The sequence below is a fragment of the Phlebotomus argentipes genome, unplaced genomic scaffold (genome assembly GCF_947086385.1).
Source record: "Phlebotomus argentipes unplaced genomic scaffold, Phlebotomus argentipes genome assembly scaffold_18, whole genome shotgun sequence".
NCBI lineage: Eukaryota > Metazoa > Arthropoda > Insecta > Diptera > Psychodidae > Phlebotomus > Phlebotomus argentipes.
In genome coordinates this window covers 5,392,433-5,409,734 of record NW_026776177.1, presented here as the reverse complement: position 1 = coordinate 5,409,734, position 17,302 = coordinate 5,392,433, and the positions used below count along the sequence as shown (strand labels likewise).

Genomic DNA, 17,302 nt, shown 5'->3' with positions numbered 1-17,302 from the left:
CATTCTTCCTTCTTCGCAATACGTTTCAACACTTTCGGCTTCTTTTCCTGCCATATACACGAGTATCTAACACTCTCTTTTGACATGAAAATCTGTTTACCGAGACGTTCAACTTCTTCGGTATTGAATGAGTGGAATTTTCTTCTTAACATCGCATTCATTACACATGGTTCTCAGCTTTCTTGAGCTGAGTTTATCACTCTGGAATTTTCTATCTCACTTGTCTGAGACTTTCACTCGCTTTTCCACCATGTCCAGCTGTATATATTTTCTCTCCAGCGGCCACAGCATCACAGGTGGGTGGACAGCAAAGAGAGCATCCCCAATACGGAATATAAAATGCGACATGATATTTGCAATATTATTTGCGGGAAACAGATACTCCACTTCAAAACATGGCATCTCCTGTACAGTATATCGGAATATTATGCTTGGTGTTGCATATTTGTGCTGTCCCGCGAGCACATCGAATATGTGGCCCCACACCCACCCCCATATGGCTCTCTCCGGGCTGCGTGGTGGCCTCTGCGACGGTTGCCTCTGTCTCTCTTGCTCGTTTCTATACCAACAACATGTTCTTCATGTAGCCAGCCAGACGCTTTTCCCGCCTCCCGCGAGTTTTCCACCCTTGCTCGAATGGCAAGCTCCACCCACCGGCCGTATGCTCTCGGATGTCTCTGGGTAAGGAAAAATGGGAAAATGCGCGCCGAGGGTTGTTCTCTCTGGAGGGGTGGACGCGAGAATATGCCAGTGGCAACTGGAAGCAGACGGGATTCAGGAGCACCCTCTCTCTCTCTGTGAGGGAAGAAGATGCTGTGCCACAGACAGTATGTGATTGTTAGCAGTTGCTGGCGGACTCTCTACGCGCATTCACTTCCTGGACGCTCTACCGTGTGCACGCGTGATCAGTGAAACAATGACCATGGACATTGCCAATCAAGTGAAGAGTACAGTGATGAGTGAGGAGCACGTCACCAAGGCGCCCAGCAAGCGCTCCTTCGACGTGGCCTTCCTCATGCTGCCGGACGAGAAGCTGAAGCAGAAGCAGGACAAGCAGGCCAAGCTGGATGAATATCCCACGCACCAGATCTCCGTGAAGAACGACCTCTTGCTGCGCCATCCGCCGCCGGAGGCCTTCGATCAGCGCCGGGAGGAGACAGAGGAGATAGACATCGTCTCCAATGGCGTGAACAACAACAATCACAGTCCTCCGGATCACATGAGGCACTTCAGGTATCACTCGCTGCCGATGGGCAGACTTCCGCGCATCTACGATGATCCAACCATCCTGCCGACGCCGGAGGACGCCCACAGGAGCGCATTCACGAAGGTGCCCCACTTGAGGGACTCCCCGAATCCGCCGCTCTCGCCAGATCAGCTCAGCTGTCCGTCAATCAGCCCGCCAGTGTCCGTGAGTCCGCCTCGGCCGTATCCGCCGGCGGCCTTTCGACCGACGGACTACGCCTTCACATCTCCCACTCACATGTCCTCACCCGCCAGCCCCACGAAGATCAAGCAGCAGTTCATGTATCGTCCTGGGCAGGAGCTTCCACCCCAGTACCTCCCTTCTGCCTCGTTTCCCTTCAACGCCGCGCCGCATCCCTTCATACAGCAGCAATCGGAGATCGCGGGCATTGTCCGCAATCCGGCAGCCGCCGCCATCCTGTCCACACTCATCCCGCCCACGCTGGCCTCCACATTCAGCCTCACGGCCCAGAATGTGTGCGCCAAGTGCAACATCAGCTTCCGGATGACCAGCGACTTGGTGTATCACATGCGCTCGCATCACAAGAACGACATGACCGGTGATCCCATGAGGCGCAAGCGGGAGGAGAAGCTGAAGTGTCCAGTGTGCAATGAGAGCTTTAGGGAGAGACACCACCTCACCAGGCACATGACGGCTCATCAGGACAAGGAGAGCGACGACGCGGAGGCGCCAAATGCTGTCCAGGCGACGCCCGGAAGCAGCTTTGAGCTGCACCAAGTCACTGCCCACCAGGCGAGGAGGCAGCATCACAAGACCCACTGAAAGTGGTGGCTCTAAATTCAACTGGCCTAAGTCCGGGCGGGTGAGCGAGTTGGATTTAGCCGAGGCTGAGCTATGTGGTGATAAAACCTTCTGAGTTTTCCGTGTAAAAAATCAGCTCATCTTCTCAAACAGGAGAAAAATTATACCAAAAAAAGTGGAAATGTTATGTGAAATCTGTATAATTCGCAGTTTAATTACCACAGAAATTCAAGAGAAAGTATTAATTAAGATATTAAAATTGTGATGTTAGGTAGATACTGAGTTTTCTCTCTAGATTGTAGATTTCCCCGCTGAGATAGTAAAGTATTAGCCAGGAAAAAAGGAAATTGCAGAGCCAGAAAAGTAGTTTTGCTGTGTATAAAGAAAGCAATAGAGCCAGGATGTATATATAAAGTTATGATAAATGCAGCATTAATGGTAAACCATAGAAATTTCGGAATTCATCCGCTAAACATTTTATGTGCAATGTTTTCCCATGAAATACAAAACAAAATGTAAACGTGAAATGGCTAATAAATTACTGAATGTCGCCAATTGTGTTCTCACATGGGGCGATATTAACCCCTTTTTCCCGGGGGAGAGGGTGTTAATGTGGTGTCATTTATATTGGCCACCCGTCGAGATAAGGCTTTTGGGGATGACCCGGTGAATAAACATGGAAATCAAGCTCTCTAAACTGTCGGAGATGGAGAGAATCATCCCCTGAATATTTATGCCGCCTCCCCTCCTGTCCACGGATATCGGCAGGGTTGAAGTCTCCTCGACGAGGGTGATTATGGGATCTGATTGTTTGCACTGTGGTGAATTTATTTACCATTCCTCAAGTGGATCCGGCTTAAATCCACCCGCATTTTGCAAAAAGGAGTCCTTCAAGGGTGTGATGAATGCGAAGAAATTTGTCCCTGTGAACTTTAATTGTTTTTTTATCTGCTAATGAGCGAACTTAATAGAACAATGGATGCGTAATTTTCGCAACAGTCAATATAATTCTTGAGAATTGAGATGTTCCTTCCGTCCCAAGTTGATTTATGACCTACGATTTTCGTGGCGGGGTCACAATTACTTGATAAAGTGCCAATGAGATTCCCATGAGAACTCACATGAGTTTGACTTTTCAGGAGTTGGCGTATCGAATTTAACTGAGCACAGCGAATTTCCATGGCTGGCGAATGATGAAGTGGAACAAATCACACTTTGCAGAGTGTCAATTTCCACAATGGATTTCCATACGACTGCCGAGTGAGCTCTTGAGCGTGGTTGGAGATAAGTGAGATGTCAATGGATTTATCGTGTGGAAGAGATGGGGGTTGGGAATTTGAGGGTTTTTGGGCGGAAATCATTTGTTTGCTGAGCTTTTTCATCTGTGAAAACACTCAAGCAAGGCCGCGAAGGATTTCTGCTCTTCCTTGCAGTTTCTCCAGGTCGAGCCAGTGTCATAAATTGTGCCGATGTCATAAATTAGCCGCCTTGTCTCACACACACACACACACAAGAGATGTGGAATTTTTGCTTGGCGAGGCAAATTCCTCGCGCGACCATCGAACGGCTCTTCCGCTATTTTATCCCGCAGCCACGGCTCTTTCGGAGAAAGAGAGCGTGAGCTTTTGTGGTTTTGCCCCACAATTCAGGAAGACTCTCACCGGGTGCGGAATCGCATATAAAATCAGCAGCGCCCGGGTTTTCTGCCACTTCCTCTTGTGGACTTTCTCTCATTCCCACTCCAACCCTCAGCCAGGGAAACACTGGCTGCGACTCCGGAAGCACTTAATCCCAACTGCGGACTGTTGGCTCCACGGCGGAGCTGCTCTCTTGTTAATAAATTTAATTTTATTGTGCCTCTAATTTTCCGGAATCATTTGATTTACAGCGCAGCTTCCCGTTAAAATATGCAAAACGCATATTGTTGCTACATTTGGCTTTCGCCCCTGCTTTTCTCCACATGTGAAAATCAATTGTTATTCACACAGGGCATTAGAATTATTCCCGCATTGCAAACATTATTTGCAACATTTTTTCACAACTCCTTTTTATATTACATCGGGCATGAGAAGGGGTGGAAAAATTGTCCAGCTAGAGTGACCAAACAGTCCGGAAAATCTGTGGCATCGAAGAAACATTCTGGCGGCCAGAATAAACTTGCATAAATATCGCATTTAAAATATAAATTTCAAGATGTTTCTCCGCGTCGAGAACAAATCATAAATGCAAATTTTGCTGACTCCATTCTCTGGCAAGTGAATTTTTGGGGACACTCGCCGCTTTTTTTTCGTCCTCGCTCTTGGCGTTCCTGCGCGCCATGAGAAAATATCACATTTATCACAATTTGAATAACAATTTCGTTGGAAAATTCACCATATGCGGAGACAGTCGGGGAATGCTGCCGCCATGGCATTTATCATTGTAATTAATTTCCCTCTCTGACTCATTAAAGAGTTGTTACACCAGAGAACTTATCATTTATCCATGATTAAGGAGTGGAAAAAGTTAAAGAGAACAAAGAGAATTCACTCTATATTTGACTATCATTTTATCAATACTTCTTTATTTTATTAAAAAAAATTCCTTTAATTAAAGTTATGTATTCTCACTTCTTGCTGAGCGCGTATATAATTTTCCTACCATTGTTTTGCTCTGCATTTCAGCTCTAAATTGCAATAAAATGCCCCAAAAACATGTCTTGTGGAAGCAATTAAACACTAAGAGGAAAATGTCGTGACAAAAAGTCACTTAACAGTGAAATCTTGCCACTGTGAATTCACTGATGACACTGTTTTCCCATGAGTGAACACATCCAAGAAGTTGGCAGGAAGTATTAAAGGGAAAATGTATTCCAGTGAAGCATTCTTACCACAGTCTCTCAATTTTCCCTCTTCATCATTGGGAAATATTTCTGTGGCCCCACAAAAGTTCCATGGAAAACCACAGAGAGCAGTATTGTCCAGAGAATTTTTGGCATTGAAGAAAAACCTCCATTCAATGGCAGAACCATATTCAAATCGACACCACAGAAAACCACCCTCGGGATCGCTTCCAAAAATTCTCGATGAATCTGACATGGAAGTGCGATTTATGGTCGCCTCAATAAATTTTCATATCGAACTCCAGCACATTTCCATGCATTCGCGAGTGTGTTTTGGGGGGGGGGGGGAATTGGGGAGGGATGCATATTTTTGCCAGCTGTCAGGAGCGATATTTGGCGGACGTGGTAAATAAACAGGAAGTGGGGAATTGTCTCAAATGCACAGCCGAAGATTCCGGAGGCTGGGCGAGTGTGGGAAGATGCTGGCGCTTTGTGTAGACTTTAGAGCCCTCGCCGAGGCATATGCGACAGCTCAGGGCGCCAATTCATCATCTCACTTGCCGCTCTTTGATATAGCAAAACACCCACCCACCCCCTGAGAATATGTAATCGAGCTAAGTGGCCATACTTCATACGACATCGTGTCACACATCAGAGGGTGGCAAATTTCACTCGGGGGTCGCTCTGCCTTTTAATAAATACATCCAACTCACTCTTCACTTTGGCAATATTGTCGCGCATCGCGTGGAAAAAAACGTCACTCTCTCACCAATTTCTCTCCGCGATTCCGTTCTGGAAAGGAGGGTTCGAACTGCTGATGGATTGAGCCCCGGAGAGTAATTCTGAGGGCATGTTCATTTGCGGTCTACTTAGAAAATTGGTCCTCAAGCACTCTTACATGTATAAAGAAAGATTCTTTCTAGGAATCTAATTAAAAGACTTAATAAGAGAAAAATTCATGGATTTCAAATAAAATTTCTAAACTAAGAATATCTGTATTTTTGGAGCAATTCTCAGTCACACAAGAAATGTAAATTGTGCAAAAACATCGAAGATTTGTTAGAAAACAACGCATTCTCTTACAAAGTATAGGAAATCTTTTAAGTTAAGATATATGTATGCTTCAAATAACCATTAAATCAAAGTTTCTTACAAAATGTTCTGGGAATTCGTTTTTTCCTCCGCACTTTGTTTTGCGAATCTTCGATGAAAAACGATAGATAAATCTTCAATATTTCCGGATGTTTTCGTCAAAACACTTTTCCGACAAAGAAGCGCAACTTCTTGGCTCCAACAGGCCATCGACAGAGGCCCTAAAAGTTCTCTCATGCAGGAAAAATATGTGCTGTCTCGTGAGCAACCCTACGCCAGCCCATTTCCCACCCCCGCGCGCGCGGCCGCCGCGGCAAATATGTAAGTTTGAAACCCGAGGAATATCTCTGGCGAATTACTAATGTATTCAAATTTTACCATTTGATTATGCAAATGTCTCTAAGAATACCCAAAGAACCATAACGCAGATTGAAATAATATTGACCCTATTTCATATCCGAGAAAAAGAATTCTCTATGGCCATATCTGCCATCTCTGCGCGCCCCTCGCGCGAAAATCTCTCCTTGATGGCCATCATTCCACCCTGTCGCAACAAAATATCACTTTTTGCCCACCCTCTGGCCTCGCACGCTGCAAATTTATGACCTTATTGCTCGATTTGGAAAGCTGTTTAGGAAGTTCTCGATGTGTGTGGTATGCAAATAAAAAGCGAAAATAACTTTTTATGACTCCATGGCGGAACACAAGCTTCTGCCGCATCTTGTGCCAGATTGTGGAGACAAGATAGACACATGAGAACGAAGATTGTTTGCCATGGTGGCAAGTCCCCAACTCCGTTCGCCTCGTTTCGCCAAGAAAGACACTTTTCGAGATGTTTTCCTTGACTGGGAAATTCTCTTGCTTCTCTTATCGCAACTTGACGGGAATTTCCTGACTGAAAATTATACTCATTTTGCATTCAAGCGCACAAACCAAAATTCACGCTGGACTTTTCACTCTGATCGATGTGTGACCTGAAAAAATACAGACCTTCAGTGGCTCCGGAAATGTTCGTGGAAAAGTTATTTATTTGCTCTCCCGGCCAAAAAAAGGGAAAAACTTGTTTTCATAAGCGTTCCATCGAGCGGATGACCTGTGATTTACTTTTTCCCGCAGAGCGCGCGACTGGGAGAAAAAGGGCCCAAACGGAGGATGATTTAGTATTATAGGGAAAGTTGAAAGGAACTTTTCTCATTAAGTCATTCTCGTCAATTGGCTTTCTCATCATCGTTTGTCTCTGGGCTGGGTGGGCGTCTCAATTTATATTGTCCATAAGATTGATGAAGAGAAAACAGAGTCTTCAAATGGAAAATTTAATGGGCGACGACGGAATTTTTATCCTTTTATGGCTAATTTTAAATGGTTTTATGACGCTGCCTCAGCGCACTCCAATATGTAGTTTAATGGGAAAACTTTGATTGGACAGACGAAGCATTTTGGTCGGGAAAAATGCAAAGTCTGGGGCCCAGCAGGAGGGCAATATGTGACAATGTGTGAAGCAGCGAAAGACATATTTCGGCGGGCATATTGGAATCACCCCATTTTCCATGGCAATCCGTCGATTCCAGGGAGAATATTCCCTCTCGCCACGATTGAGGGCGGAGCCATTGGTTGGGAAAACGGTAGGCGTTTCCCAATTTCCCACGGCGAATGATAAGCGATAAGGATCAACGTTGCGCCCAGCATCATCCCTTACTTTGCGGAAAAAGTCTCCCTCAATCCACCCAAACTCAATGTTAATTAAATTAAATGCACTGTCCACCCCCTGAAACAGGGTGGAATATTCCACCGAGAGAGATATATATATTGAAATTTTGCAAGTTTGATGTGCATATTTGTGGTGCAATTTCCACCCCATTTCACTTTGGCAAACCTAAAATACCACCCCAGCCGGCAAATATTGCCCAAAAATCATTGCAATATTGATTACAAATATGCTTAATTCAATTTATTTTGGCATTACACAAAAGTCACAATGTTCCTCTGCATTTCTCTCACTTGTCTAATTGAATTTCCACCATTTGTAGCCCTGAGGGTGACAACATTCCTTTCGCACCTCACTTGATCTCACAAAATTCACCCTCAGCCGTTTCCGCCACGTGGCAGTCATTGAGATTAGAACACAAGCCACAGATTTGCCTATTTTAGTGGAAATTGAGAGATCACACTCTCGCAAGGGTTGCAGCAAAAGGCTAAAGATTTATTGCTCCCAATGGACTTATCATCGCCAATCTTGGGCTGCAATCTCGCGCAGAGAAACCCCGCCAAGTCATCACAAAGAAAGGGAATAAATATTCGAGTAATTCTGCCCAAATTGCCAACCCATGATCGACTCAATTGAATGTTTGCCGACAACAAAAGGGATTATAACCAGTCACGTGATCGATCCTAATTGTTTCAATTGATATTCATTACCAAGGGGAAGATATTATGGCTAAAATCTGTACATCACTTCCTGACATTTTCACAATTTGTATGAAGAATCCTTCCCAGGATTTCAGACGTCATAGTTTGTTTGTAACTTACTGAAATCTGATCAAAATCTAACCAAAATGTAACTAAAATCTAATTGACAGTTTTAAAAATATGTTTCAGACTTTTCTAACTGCGTTAGCAGTCGCTTTGGCTGATTTTTATTGCTCCTTTTGATAACATTTTTAAATAAAGTATGATATTTTACCAAATTTTAGTTCTATTATCCTGAAAATCTAACTGAAATCTGACTGAAATATAACTGACAACTTTAAAACACACGTTTTCATTTAATGTTTTTATGATTTTTTTCTCTAAAATTACACTTTTGCCTTTTTTTATCATAAAATCTTTAATTCAGATGAAGTATTCTTTAGAAATATTAACTAAAATTTTTCAAACTCGTACTATTTAATGAAAAATTGAGGTTATTTTGGACTTTAGCATTGTTTCTTAAAATCACGATTTTCAATGAGAAAAAATACACAATTTATAACGTAGAAAAATATGGCAAAATTGAGATTCAGATGAAATATTTATTTCTGAGATTAAAATAATCAAGAAATTCAATTTGTGAGAATTTACATATCTGACAAAGAAAACATTCTTCATTTCAATGGCATTAGATTGCAATGTTTAATTATTATAATTTGAGAACATAATCTATGCTCGTCAACCGAACTCTTTCTTGTATATCTTCAAATCTGGGAAAATACTTTGAATATCTCCCCTAAATATGCACTTCCAATATCCATATTTTTCATTATCATTTGCATAAATTACTGTCGAGATATGAATGCAGATTGCGGGCTTCTGCGTCTCCCTTACAGGGATGCCCTCATCTTCGACTCCGACACCGAGTGAAGCCCGGCGGAACCTGCAATTCAAATGCATCCTTGTCGACACATATGTTCAGTTGAATGGCATTTAACCAGGGCATCTCTCACCCCTCTGTCTGTCTGTCTCGGGCTCTAACACGGAGCCCGGTGGATGAGTTGTGACATCTAATTCAGCGGCATATGGTTCCAAACCCACATGTGTGATCAGGGCCGTGATTGAAAGTTGAAAATCCAAAATGACAACAAACTGGGGTTAATCCTCTGGCATGTCATTTGGTCCGCAAGGAGAGAAAAAACGCCCCTCGATTCACTTGATTCTCGACTTGCAATTAAAAATCCCACCAAGGGTTGATCGAGATTGTCTCCTGGCGATTGTCCAAGAGGGACTTTCTTCCGTTCCAATCAACTGAACACAAAGCGACACGATGATAAATGTCCTTTCTATTGACCTCCTCTTGTCTCATGTGTTTGTCGTCCTCCCGGAGCATTTGTTCGACTCCATCGTCCCTCCCTTAATGATTTTCTGATTGCATTCTTGCGCCAAACGATCCAAGATTAATCGCTTCCTTTCCCTCTGGCGACAGGTATAGAATCTTTGCTTCCCATTTCCCATCGCGCCTTTCCCTTCCTTGCGAGAGATTATCAATTCAAATCCCGAATCAACTTCACTCCAAATCATCGCACTTTACACTTTGAGAAAAGTGCGATGGCAAATCAGATTTCAAACCACCACAACAGGATTAGTGTTTTCGGCAAATGTTGTGGCAAAACCTTATTTTCCACTCATGCAAAAACCCGCCACAAACATCCAGAGAAACAATTATTCCTGCATTGTTATTGCGGCACAGGGAAAAGAGGATTAATGTCCTCGATAATTCCACTCTTCCACATTTTCACCCAAAATCACCCGAATAAATTTGACATTTGCGTCTCTCCTAATCCCGGATTAATTCGATAAGCGCTGCCATATCATTTGTGTGGGGTTGATTAATGACCGGGAGCTCCATTCATTAGAAATATTTTCGCGTGCAAACTTTCCTCCGCCAGAGAGCGAAGAGGGTGGAAAGACGACGCATTATTTATGTTTATGGCATTTTAAATAGTCTCTCTCTCTCTCTCTTGCTCTCTGTGGTGAAGTTTTGGTGTTAAGTTTTCGCCATAAGACAAAAAGCACACTCAAAAGCCAGTTGCACACACCTCAAATCAATGGGCAAATGTGCTCATTGAAGTGCGAAAGGCGATAAGAATTCAACTCCAATCGACTCTGCCAAACCCATCTCATTATCAAATTTAGCAATTTTTTCAATCAATTGCACTCCGTTTTTGCCCATTTAATCGACCTGATGCTTTCCATTACGCCGACCCTCGAGGATTTGCGACACGCACATCAGGAGACAAGACGATGAGGCTCAACGTGACCATCTGTCTCTCTATTTGCAACAATCATTTTGCTCTGAAAGCGAATTGTAATTGCATTGAGCGCACCAGGACACCAAGGGAAGCTGGGCGAAAGGATCTTTTAGCAAGTGCTAAAGTGAGAGTAAAATGGGATGTAATTGAAAGCGACAAGTTTCTGTTTGAGGGCTCTTTGACCATTTGAGAAATCGAAAAAGTGTTTTCTGATTCAGAAATACATGCAAATATTCACGCTATTGATTTCGAAGCTCAGAAATCATTGAGTTTAATTTAAAACAACAATTCGGAGAATTAAATTTTATCAGCCGATAAGTAGACGTGATTACGAGAGAAAAGTCCCTAAACGATTTTTCGGGTATATTAATAATTGGTTTTTACTTTAAAAATGATTATTTTCCAAGTAAAATTGCAAAAGTATCAAAAATTCGATATTTTCGGCAAAATATTGCAATAAATCAAATTGTAATTAACATTTGATTATTTTCTGCACATATCGTCGCCAGAGGGCAGCAGAGATGGCGTGGGGGACGCTAATCAAACCGCATTTTTCGCATAATTTTCTCGATCTTTTCATGCATTCTCAAAGTTTATAACTTCCTGGCGTCTTCCTGGCCAAATTTCCTGGCAGAGAAGAAAATTTGAGTGCGACAATAAAGCATTTCGCGTAGAAAAAACCAGGACTTAACATCATCTTATCAACTTTGAAAGTCATGTAGAAGTTCCGATTGTATTTCTGGCCGTTTATTCCTACTTTTAGGCCAAATTTTGCCACTTTTTTTCTCAGCAAAGCATCAAAATATTGATGAACCACGATAAAACCTAATATTGTCTGACTGTCAGCTTCGCACACATTTTTTTATTCAGCACTCTTTCTCTCGTAATCTGTGAAAAATCCACTTTGTTTAATTTTCCGCGACTCTGAGCATTTGGAGGAATTACAAAAATGCATCACACGATGCCTGAAATTGGATGAAGATGGACGCTTTTTGCCGATGCTCTTTTATTGCGCCGTGACGTAATCCTTATTGCATGGCGAAAAAAAAAGAATGATGAGTATCTCGTGTGAAGAGGACCACTTGTCCGGAGGTTCTTTCAAGAGAAGGGAGATTAGCAGCCACAGACGCAGTGATATCTTCAGGGTGAGTAAATCACGGCTGATCGTAACTCTTTTTGCCCACAAAGAGGGATGTGATTAATTTATCGACTCACCTCTGTCGCGGACCGTAATTGCTCTCGCAGAACATCCTAATTAAGACATCCCTTCGTCGCGCGCGCGTCTTGTAATCGCGGAATCTCCAAATTTACGACACACTGACGGAATATTACACCTTTTCCCGAAAAGCATTCACAATGGCTCACGACACTGTTCGCATACAGAATTTCACTTGAGCATTTCCATTCCTTATCACAGTCGCGGATTTCGAGCGTAAAAGTCGTAAATTCCACCCACTCCTCTTCCCCGCTGGGGGGTGGGCGGGGAAAATTAACCCCAAGATTGTTCGGATGGGGTGGGCGGAGGGAAGAAAAAAGATCGGCGGGTGGATGGAAAGTGTCTCATTGCGTTGGAGTAATTAAATGAAATGGCGCAGAAACAAGATTGCGGTTAAACAAAGTCAAGACGAATTGTTGTGCTGCTGGCGAGGGAAGAATAAATGGTCATTTGCAAACGGCAAGAATTCATCATCTCTGAAAACTGTGGCGTGCTTAGACAGCAAGAAAAGTTATGATTGTCTTACAGGTGGCGCAATTTATCTTCTTTAACTCAATGTCCAGCTGTAAAAACAGCCTCAAGATTTTCCATTTGCGAGAAATTCTTGCGAAGGAAGAGCGCGCAAATATTGAATTTTCCATTTTGCACCATATTTATGTGTGAGAAGTCAATTTGGCATAAGATTGGCAATATCGAGAGAGTTGATTGAGAGGTATCAGAGGTCTTGTAACTCAATTTCTGCTGTTCTGCGAAGCGAAACGTCCTTTGACACTTTCTTTTTTTTCGTCCATCTCTCCCCCACTTTCCCCAGTCCTGTCGTCCCTTTCTCAGTTCCCTTTTGCCACACAGTGTAGATAAATTGCCTGAAGGTGATCTGGGAGCAGTTTTTTACGCCAGTCGGAGAGTCTACATCTTGTATTTACTGCTAATAAATCCTTAGGGAGGAAATTTGGGGAAAATCGCTGGGCGACGGGAGAATAAATACATATTAAAGGAGCTGGCGATATCATAAAACAGTCAATTGAATTTTCTGGCTACTGAATTGACACTTTTTGCCACTCTCCCTCCGCCAAGGCTGGGAAATCCTCTTTTTTTTGCCACATCTCAAGTGCCACTAAAATTTTCCATGGGTCATTTGTTCGATAAAAGAACCACTGTGCATTTTCACCCTGGCGCAAAGTCGCATGAATAAAATTCTGCATAAATTGTGGGTATATCGACAAGGAGGAGAGAAGTATGGAAGTGAAATTAAAATAAGAGATGACACTCGGAGAAAATTTATACCCACCAAAATATGATCCCGAATGATTTATGCCTTGGCGCATCTCACAGCTCCTCGTTTGCGATTAATCACTTTGTGTGGGATTCGTCGCACCTCCGCGTTGCGGGTGGGAAAACGGGGGAAAAAGGGTGTGTGTGTGCACAACCCTCAAGAAGAATGGCGAAAAAAGATAACCGCGAAATAAGGCATAATCGGCTTTGAGTCATTCCGCCAGGGCGATGAAAGCTGTGAAGGCAGTAATTTTTGATCTTGACAAGAAAACTATGGCCCAAAATCTTGCATCTGTTCCACCAATTCCTCACCCACGCACAACCCCAGCCGGAGGCGCATAAATCACCGCTGACGATCGTCCTCCGTCAGCGCCTAATCCCACCGAATGGCTGACCGATTAGCGCCACTCCGAGCCTCCCCCAGCCTCCCCCGGCACGGGTATTATATTTTTATTGTGGCGCACCAGAAGCCACTCTCGTGACCGAGCACATGTCTGGAAAGTTGCGATAGCATCATCGCCTGGCACTCTCCTCGGCAGCCAAGGACTCCAAGGACTGAGTGTAATAATTCCAGTGATGTGAAGGCCTCAACAGAGCGCCAGAAAATATTGCAGAACATTGATTTAACGATATAGATTAACTCCAGAAAAATATTGATAATGAGTCACTCAAGAGATCCTTTCGATGCAAATTGTGTGCAGGATTGACAGGATAGGAATAGAACAAGGCAACAACTCTGGAAAAATGCTGATTTTGTCATAAATCCGATAGTTCTGGCAGATAAATTGAGCTCCTTTGCACAAATGAGGGAATTTCTGTGCTGTTCTGAAATTTATATGATAACAACTCTGCACTTTTTGGATATGTCGTGTGACGGGGCCTTAAGATACCAATTCAAAGTCATACACACTTCAGCTGGAGTATTTCAAAATGCATTTCTCAAGAACCAACAGAAAATAGTAGATATAATAACAATAACAAATATCATATATAAAAGCGCTACATAAACTCTACCTATCAAATCTTTGAGGTCATTTCGGCTTCCAAGTGCTTCGTGAGCATTTCCCAGGCTCTAACGGCCTGTTTCTCGGTAAATTCGTAGCTCCACAGCGAGGAGAAGACGACATTGGAATGCTGCACGACAGTCTGATTACTCAGCTGGGATTCAATGCGCATCTTGGCCTCCTGTTCAGTGAGGTTGTTGCGCTCCTGAAGCCTCTTCTCCGCCTCTTCCGGTGGGATGATGAGCGACCAAACCTCGTGCACTTCCCGCTGCCAGCCGGCCTTGATCAGCACCGCCGCCTCAATGACCACCACTTGATGCTTCCCACTCTGCCGGATCTCTGACACTTTCTCCTTCACAGTCTTCAGCAGTTCTGGCCACACAATGCCATTGAGTTCCTCCAGTTTTTCCTGCCAAAACACAGTGAAATGAGTGAGAAATTATCGACACAAAAGTGATGCTTTTGCTCACCTTGTTGTTGAAGACAATGGAACCCAGGACTTTCCTGTCGATTCGCCCATCACTGCCCACAATCCCAGAGCCAAAGTGTGATTTCAGCGCATTGAAGCACTCAGTTCCGGGCTCATAGACAGAGTGGGCAAGCTTGTCACAGTCAATTACAGCGGCCCCGAAGCGCTTCAGCCGCTCGCACATGATACTCTTCCCCGAGGCAATCCCACCCACCAGACCAATGAGATAAGGACGCCTCTCCAGGTGTGGTTTGAGCTGCAGAAACATCACATTATTCGAGTGAATTTTTCTCACTTCTCTCCGCCAATTCTCACCTCAGGATCCCTCAAGCGAGTCCCCAGCATGTCCATTCGCTGATTACTTGAGCTAATCTTCACCTCCTTGTCCGTCACATCGGGCTCAACCTCCAGCATTTTTATACAGTACACATCCAGTGTGTTGAGGTTGCTCTTCTGGCGCAGTTCGTTGACTTTCTCACCTCCCCTGAGCGTTTCCTGGCTCACCACGATCAAATCCATGTCAGGATCTGTGGCTGTGGGCCCAAAGGGATCCGCTATGGGCACCACTTCGTACCGCAGAGAGTGGTCAATGTCCCGCAGGAAGTTGGTGACGTCTTGTATCCTCTGATCCACTGGCAGAATCAATTCCGGGAGTTTCTTCGCTGTTGGAGGAGAGAAAAGAGAGGTTATGGCGCGTCTCCGGGGAGAAGTTCACAGGATTACACTTACACTTCACCATGTTGGCGTCTGTGACGCCCACAACCAGGCGCTTCTTGGTCCGCAGCACGGCGTTGGACAGGAGGATCTTGTGGCCCATGTGGAGCCGGTCAAAGGTGCCTCCCAGCACAACATTGTCGTACATCCGGTGACTGTCTGTGGGGTCGATTTCCTCGAACACCCCCATGTCCGGGACGTTCTCCAGCTGCTCCAGCTGCACCACGCTGGGCGCCCGCAGTCCCTCGGCCAGCAGAGACGCCTCGGATTGCGGCACGGCGGAGTCAAACATCAGCACGTCCACCTGCTCGCTCAGCTTCTGCACGCGGTGGCCGCGGAGGTTCGTGATCAGCACGCGCACGTCCAGGTGGCCGCAGTGGACGCTGGAGGAGGCGTAGATGCGGTTGATGGCGGAGCAGTAGACGGGAATGGTCTGGATGTTGGTGTTCTTCGGCTCAATCTGGATGTACAGCGTCTTGAACACATGCTTCCGGGCGGCCTGCAGCACCGCCGATACGCGCGACAGGCTGGACGTGATGAGGAGGCCCGTTTTCGCCATCTCACCGTGTCACTGCGCACGGAAGTCACGAATAAAAGTGAAAAAGAAGATAATTGATACGGCGGATCACGATGAGATGATGAAATTAACTTCTCGACAGCGACTGAGTGGTGTTAAATTACACGGAAGGGCGTAGAAAACATTCATGTGTAATCAATTTGTACTTTTCCTACTTTCAGGGAAACTTAGGAGAAAATTATAGTAAAGAATGACAGAGAAAACTCCTTTTAAAGAGTTAAAAAAGATCTTTTAGGGAGAAGAAATACATAGAGAGAAAGAAAATTCTGCGCGTCAGTAAGTTCTGGGGATATTTCTTAAGAAGATCATTTTATTTGAAGGATAAATATTGATATAAAGGATAAAAAGCTATAAATGGGAAAGGAAATACATGAGAAAATAGAAAAAGAGTGAAAAGCGTTGTAAAGAAATGCGCAACGCGCAAGAATCGATCTCGGTACCTCGAGATCTGCAAACAGAGATGCTTTACCGGATCGAAATATCGTTGTGGAAAGCCAGAAATGTTGCCTGAAATGAAGAAATATTTACAAAATTCGCACCATTTGCGTAAAGACTTTCGAAAATGTTTGAGAATCTGTTCAAACACTTTCAAAAAGTTAAATTATATTATTCATTCTTGATTTATTCGGGTTATTCCTAGTTAATCTCCAATTATTCTCACTTATTCCTTTTATTTTCGGCTGAAGGTGTCCATATTTTGAGCTTGCGTAGGCCTTGATGGCTAAACAGGAGTTAATCTCGGTCTGTAGACTAGGTTTTAGGGAGAAAATTCACTGTAAACGCCACAATTAAAATTAACTCGGGATCTTTTTTTATTATTCTTTTCTGCTCAGTAACGTGTATAATGTTTCTATACAATTCTTAAATATAATGATTCTACTAATGTCATCTTAAGTATTAAATACTAGATTTAATAATTCTTTTTTTCATTTAAAATTGTGTGATTTCTCTTATCAACTAGTATTGATTATTTCTCAAAATTTTTCCTCTTTTTTAACGTTAATCCGCCTATTCTGTTACTCCTTTACACGTATTTTGTGCACAAATTTACGTTTTATCCTTCATTTTATACAATAAAATTTACTCTTAGATTTTCCGTGTTACAATCTTTTCTTTTTTTTCTTCTTCTTAGAAACTGTGAATGAGATACTTTTTAGAATTGAGTTTTGCGTCAAGACAAAAGGCTCAACACAAGTCAGATTGGTGAAATTGCTTTGAAGAGTTTACTATAGAAATATAATAGAAAATTAGTAAGATAAATGGGGAAATATTTTCTTTGTACATTTTATATTCTCTCTCGCTTTAAGCCTACAACGTCACATTGAAAAAGATCAACAAGTACGATGGTAAATAATTTGACATTTTTGTACCACAGAATATCCTTCTCACTTGACAATTTCGGAGTTGG

The 17,302-nt window shown here is 43.5% G+C and overlaps 2 protein-coding genes across 2 annotated transcripts; one reads left to right on the top strand and one right to left on the bottom strand.

Annotated features, from left to right (window-relative positions):
- Positions 1-659: 659 nt before the first annotated feature.
- Positions 660-2,070, top strand: LOC132261091 (PR domain zinc finger protein 8). Its single transcript, XM_059759633.1, has one exon. The coding sequence runs from the start codon at positions 917-919 to the stop codon at positions 2,027-2,029; it is 1,113 nt and encodes a 370-aa protein (XP_059615616.1). The 5' UTR covers positions 660-916; the 3' UTR covers positions 2,030-2,070.
- Positions 2,071-14,007: 11,937 nt separating this feature from the next.
- Positions 14,008-15,992, bottom strand: LOC132259614 (bifunctional coenzyme A synthase). Its single transcript, XM_059757322.1, has 4 exons — positions 15,333-15,992; positions 14,919-15,265; positions 14,605-14,859; positions 14,008-14,543 (listed from the first exon to the last, which is right to left on the bottom strand). Exons 1-4 carry the CDS (start codon positions 15,874-15,876, stop codon positions 14,148-14,150), a joined length of 1,542 nt encoding a protein of 513 aa, XP_059613305.1. The 5' UTR covers positions 15,877-15,992; the 3' UTR covers positions 14,008-14,147.
- Between the last annotated feature and the right edge of the window lie 1,310 nt (positions 15,993-17,302).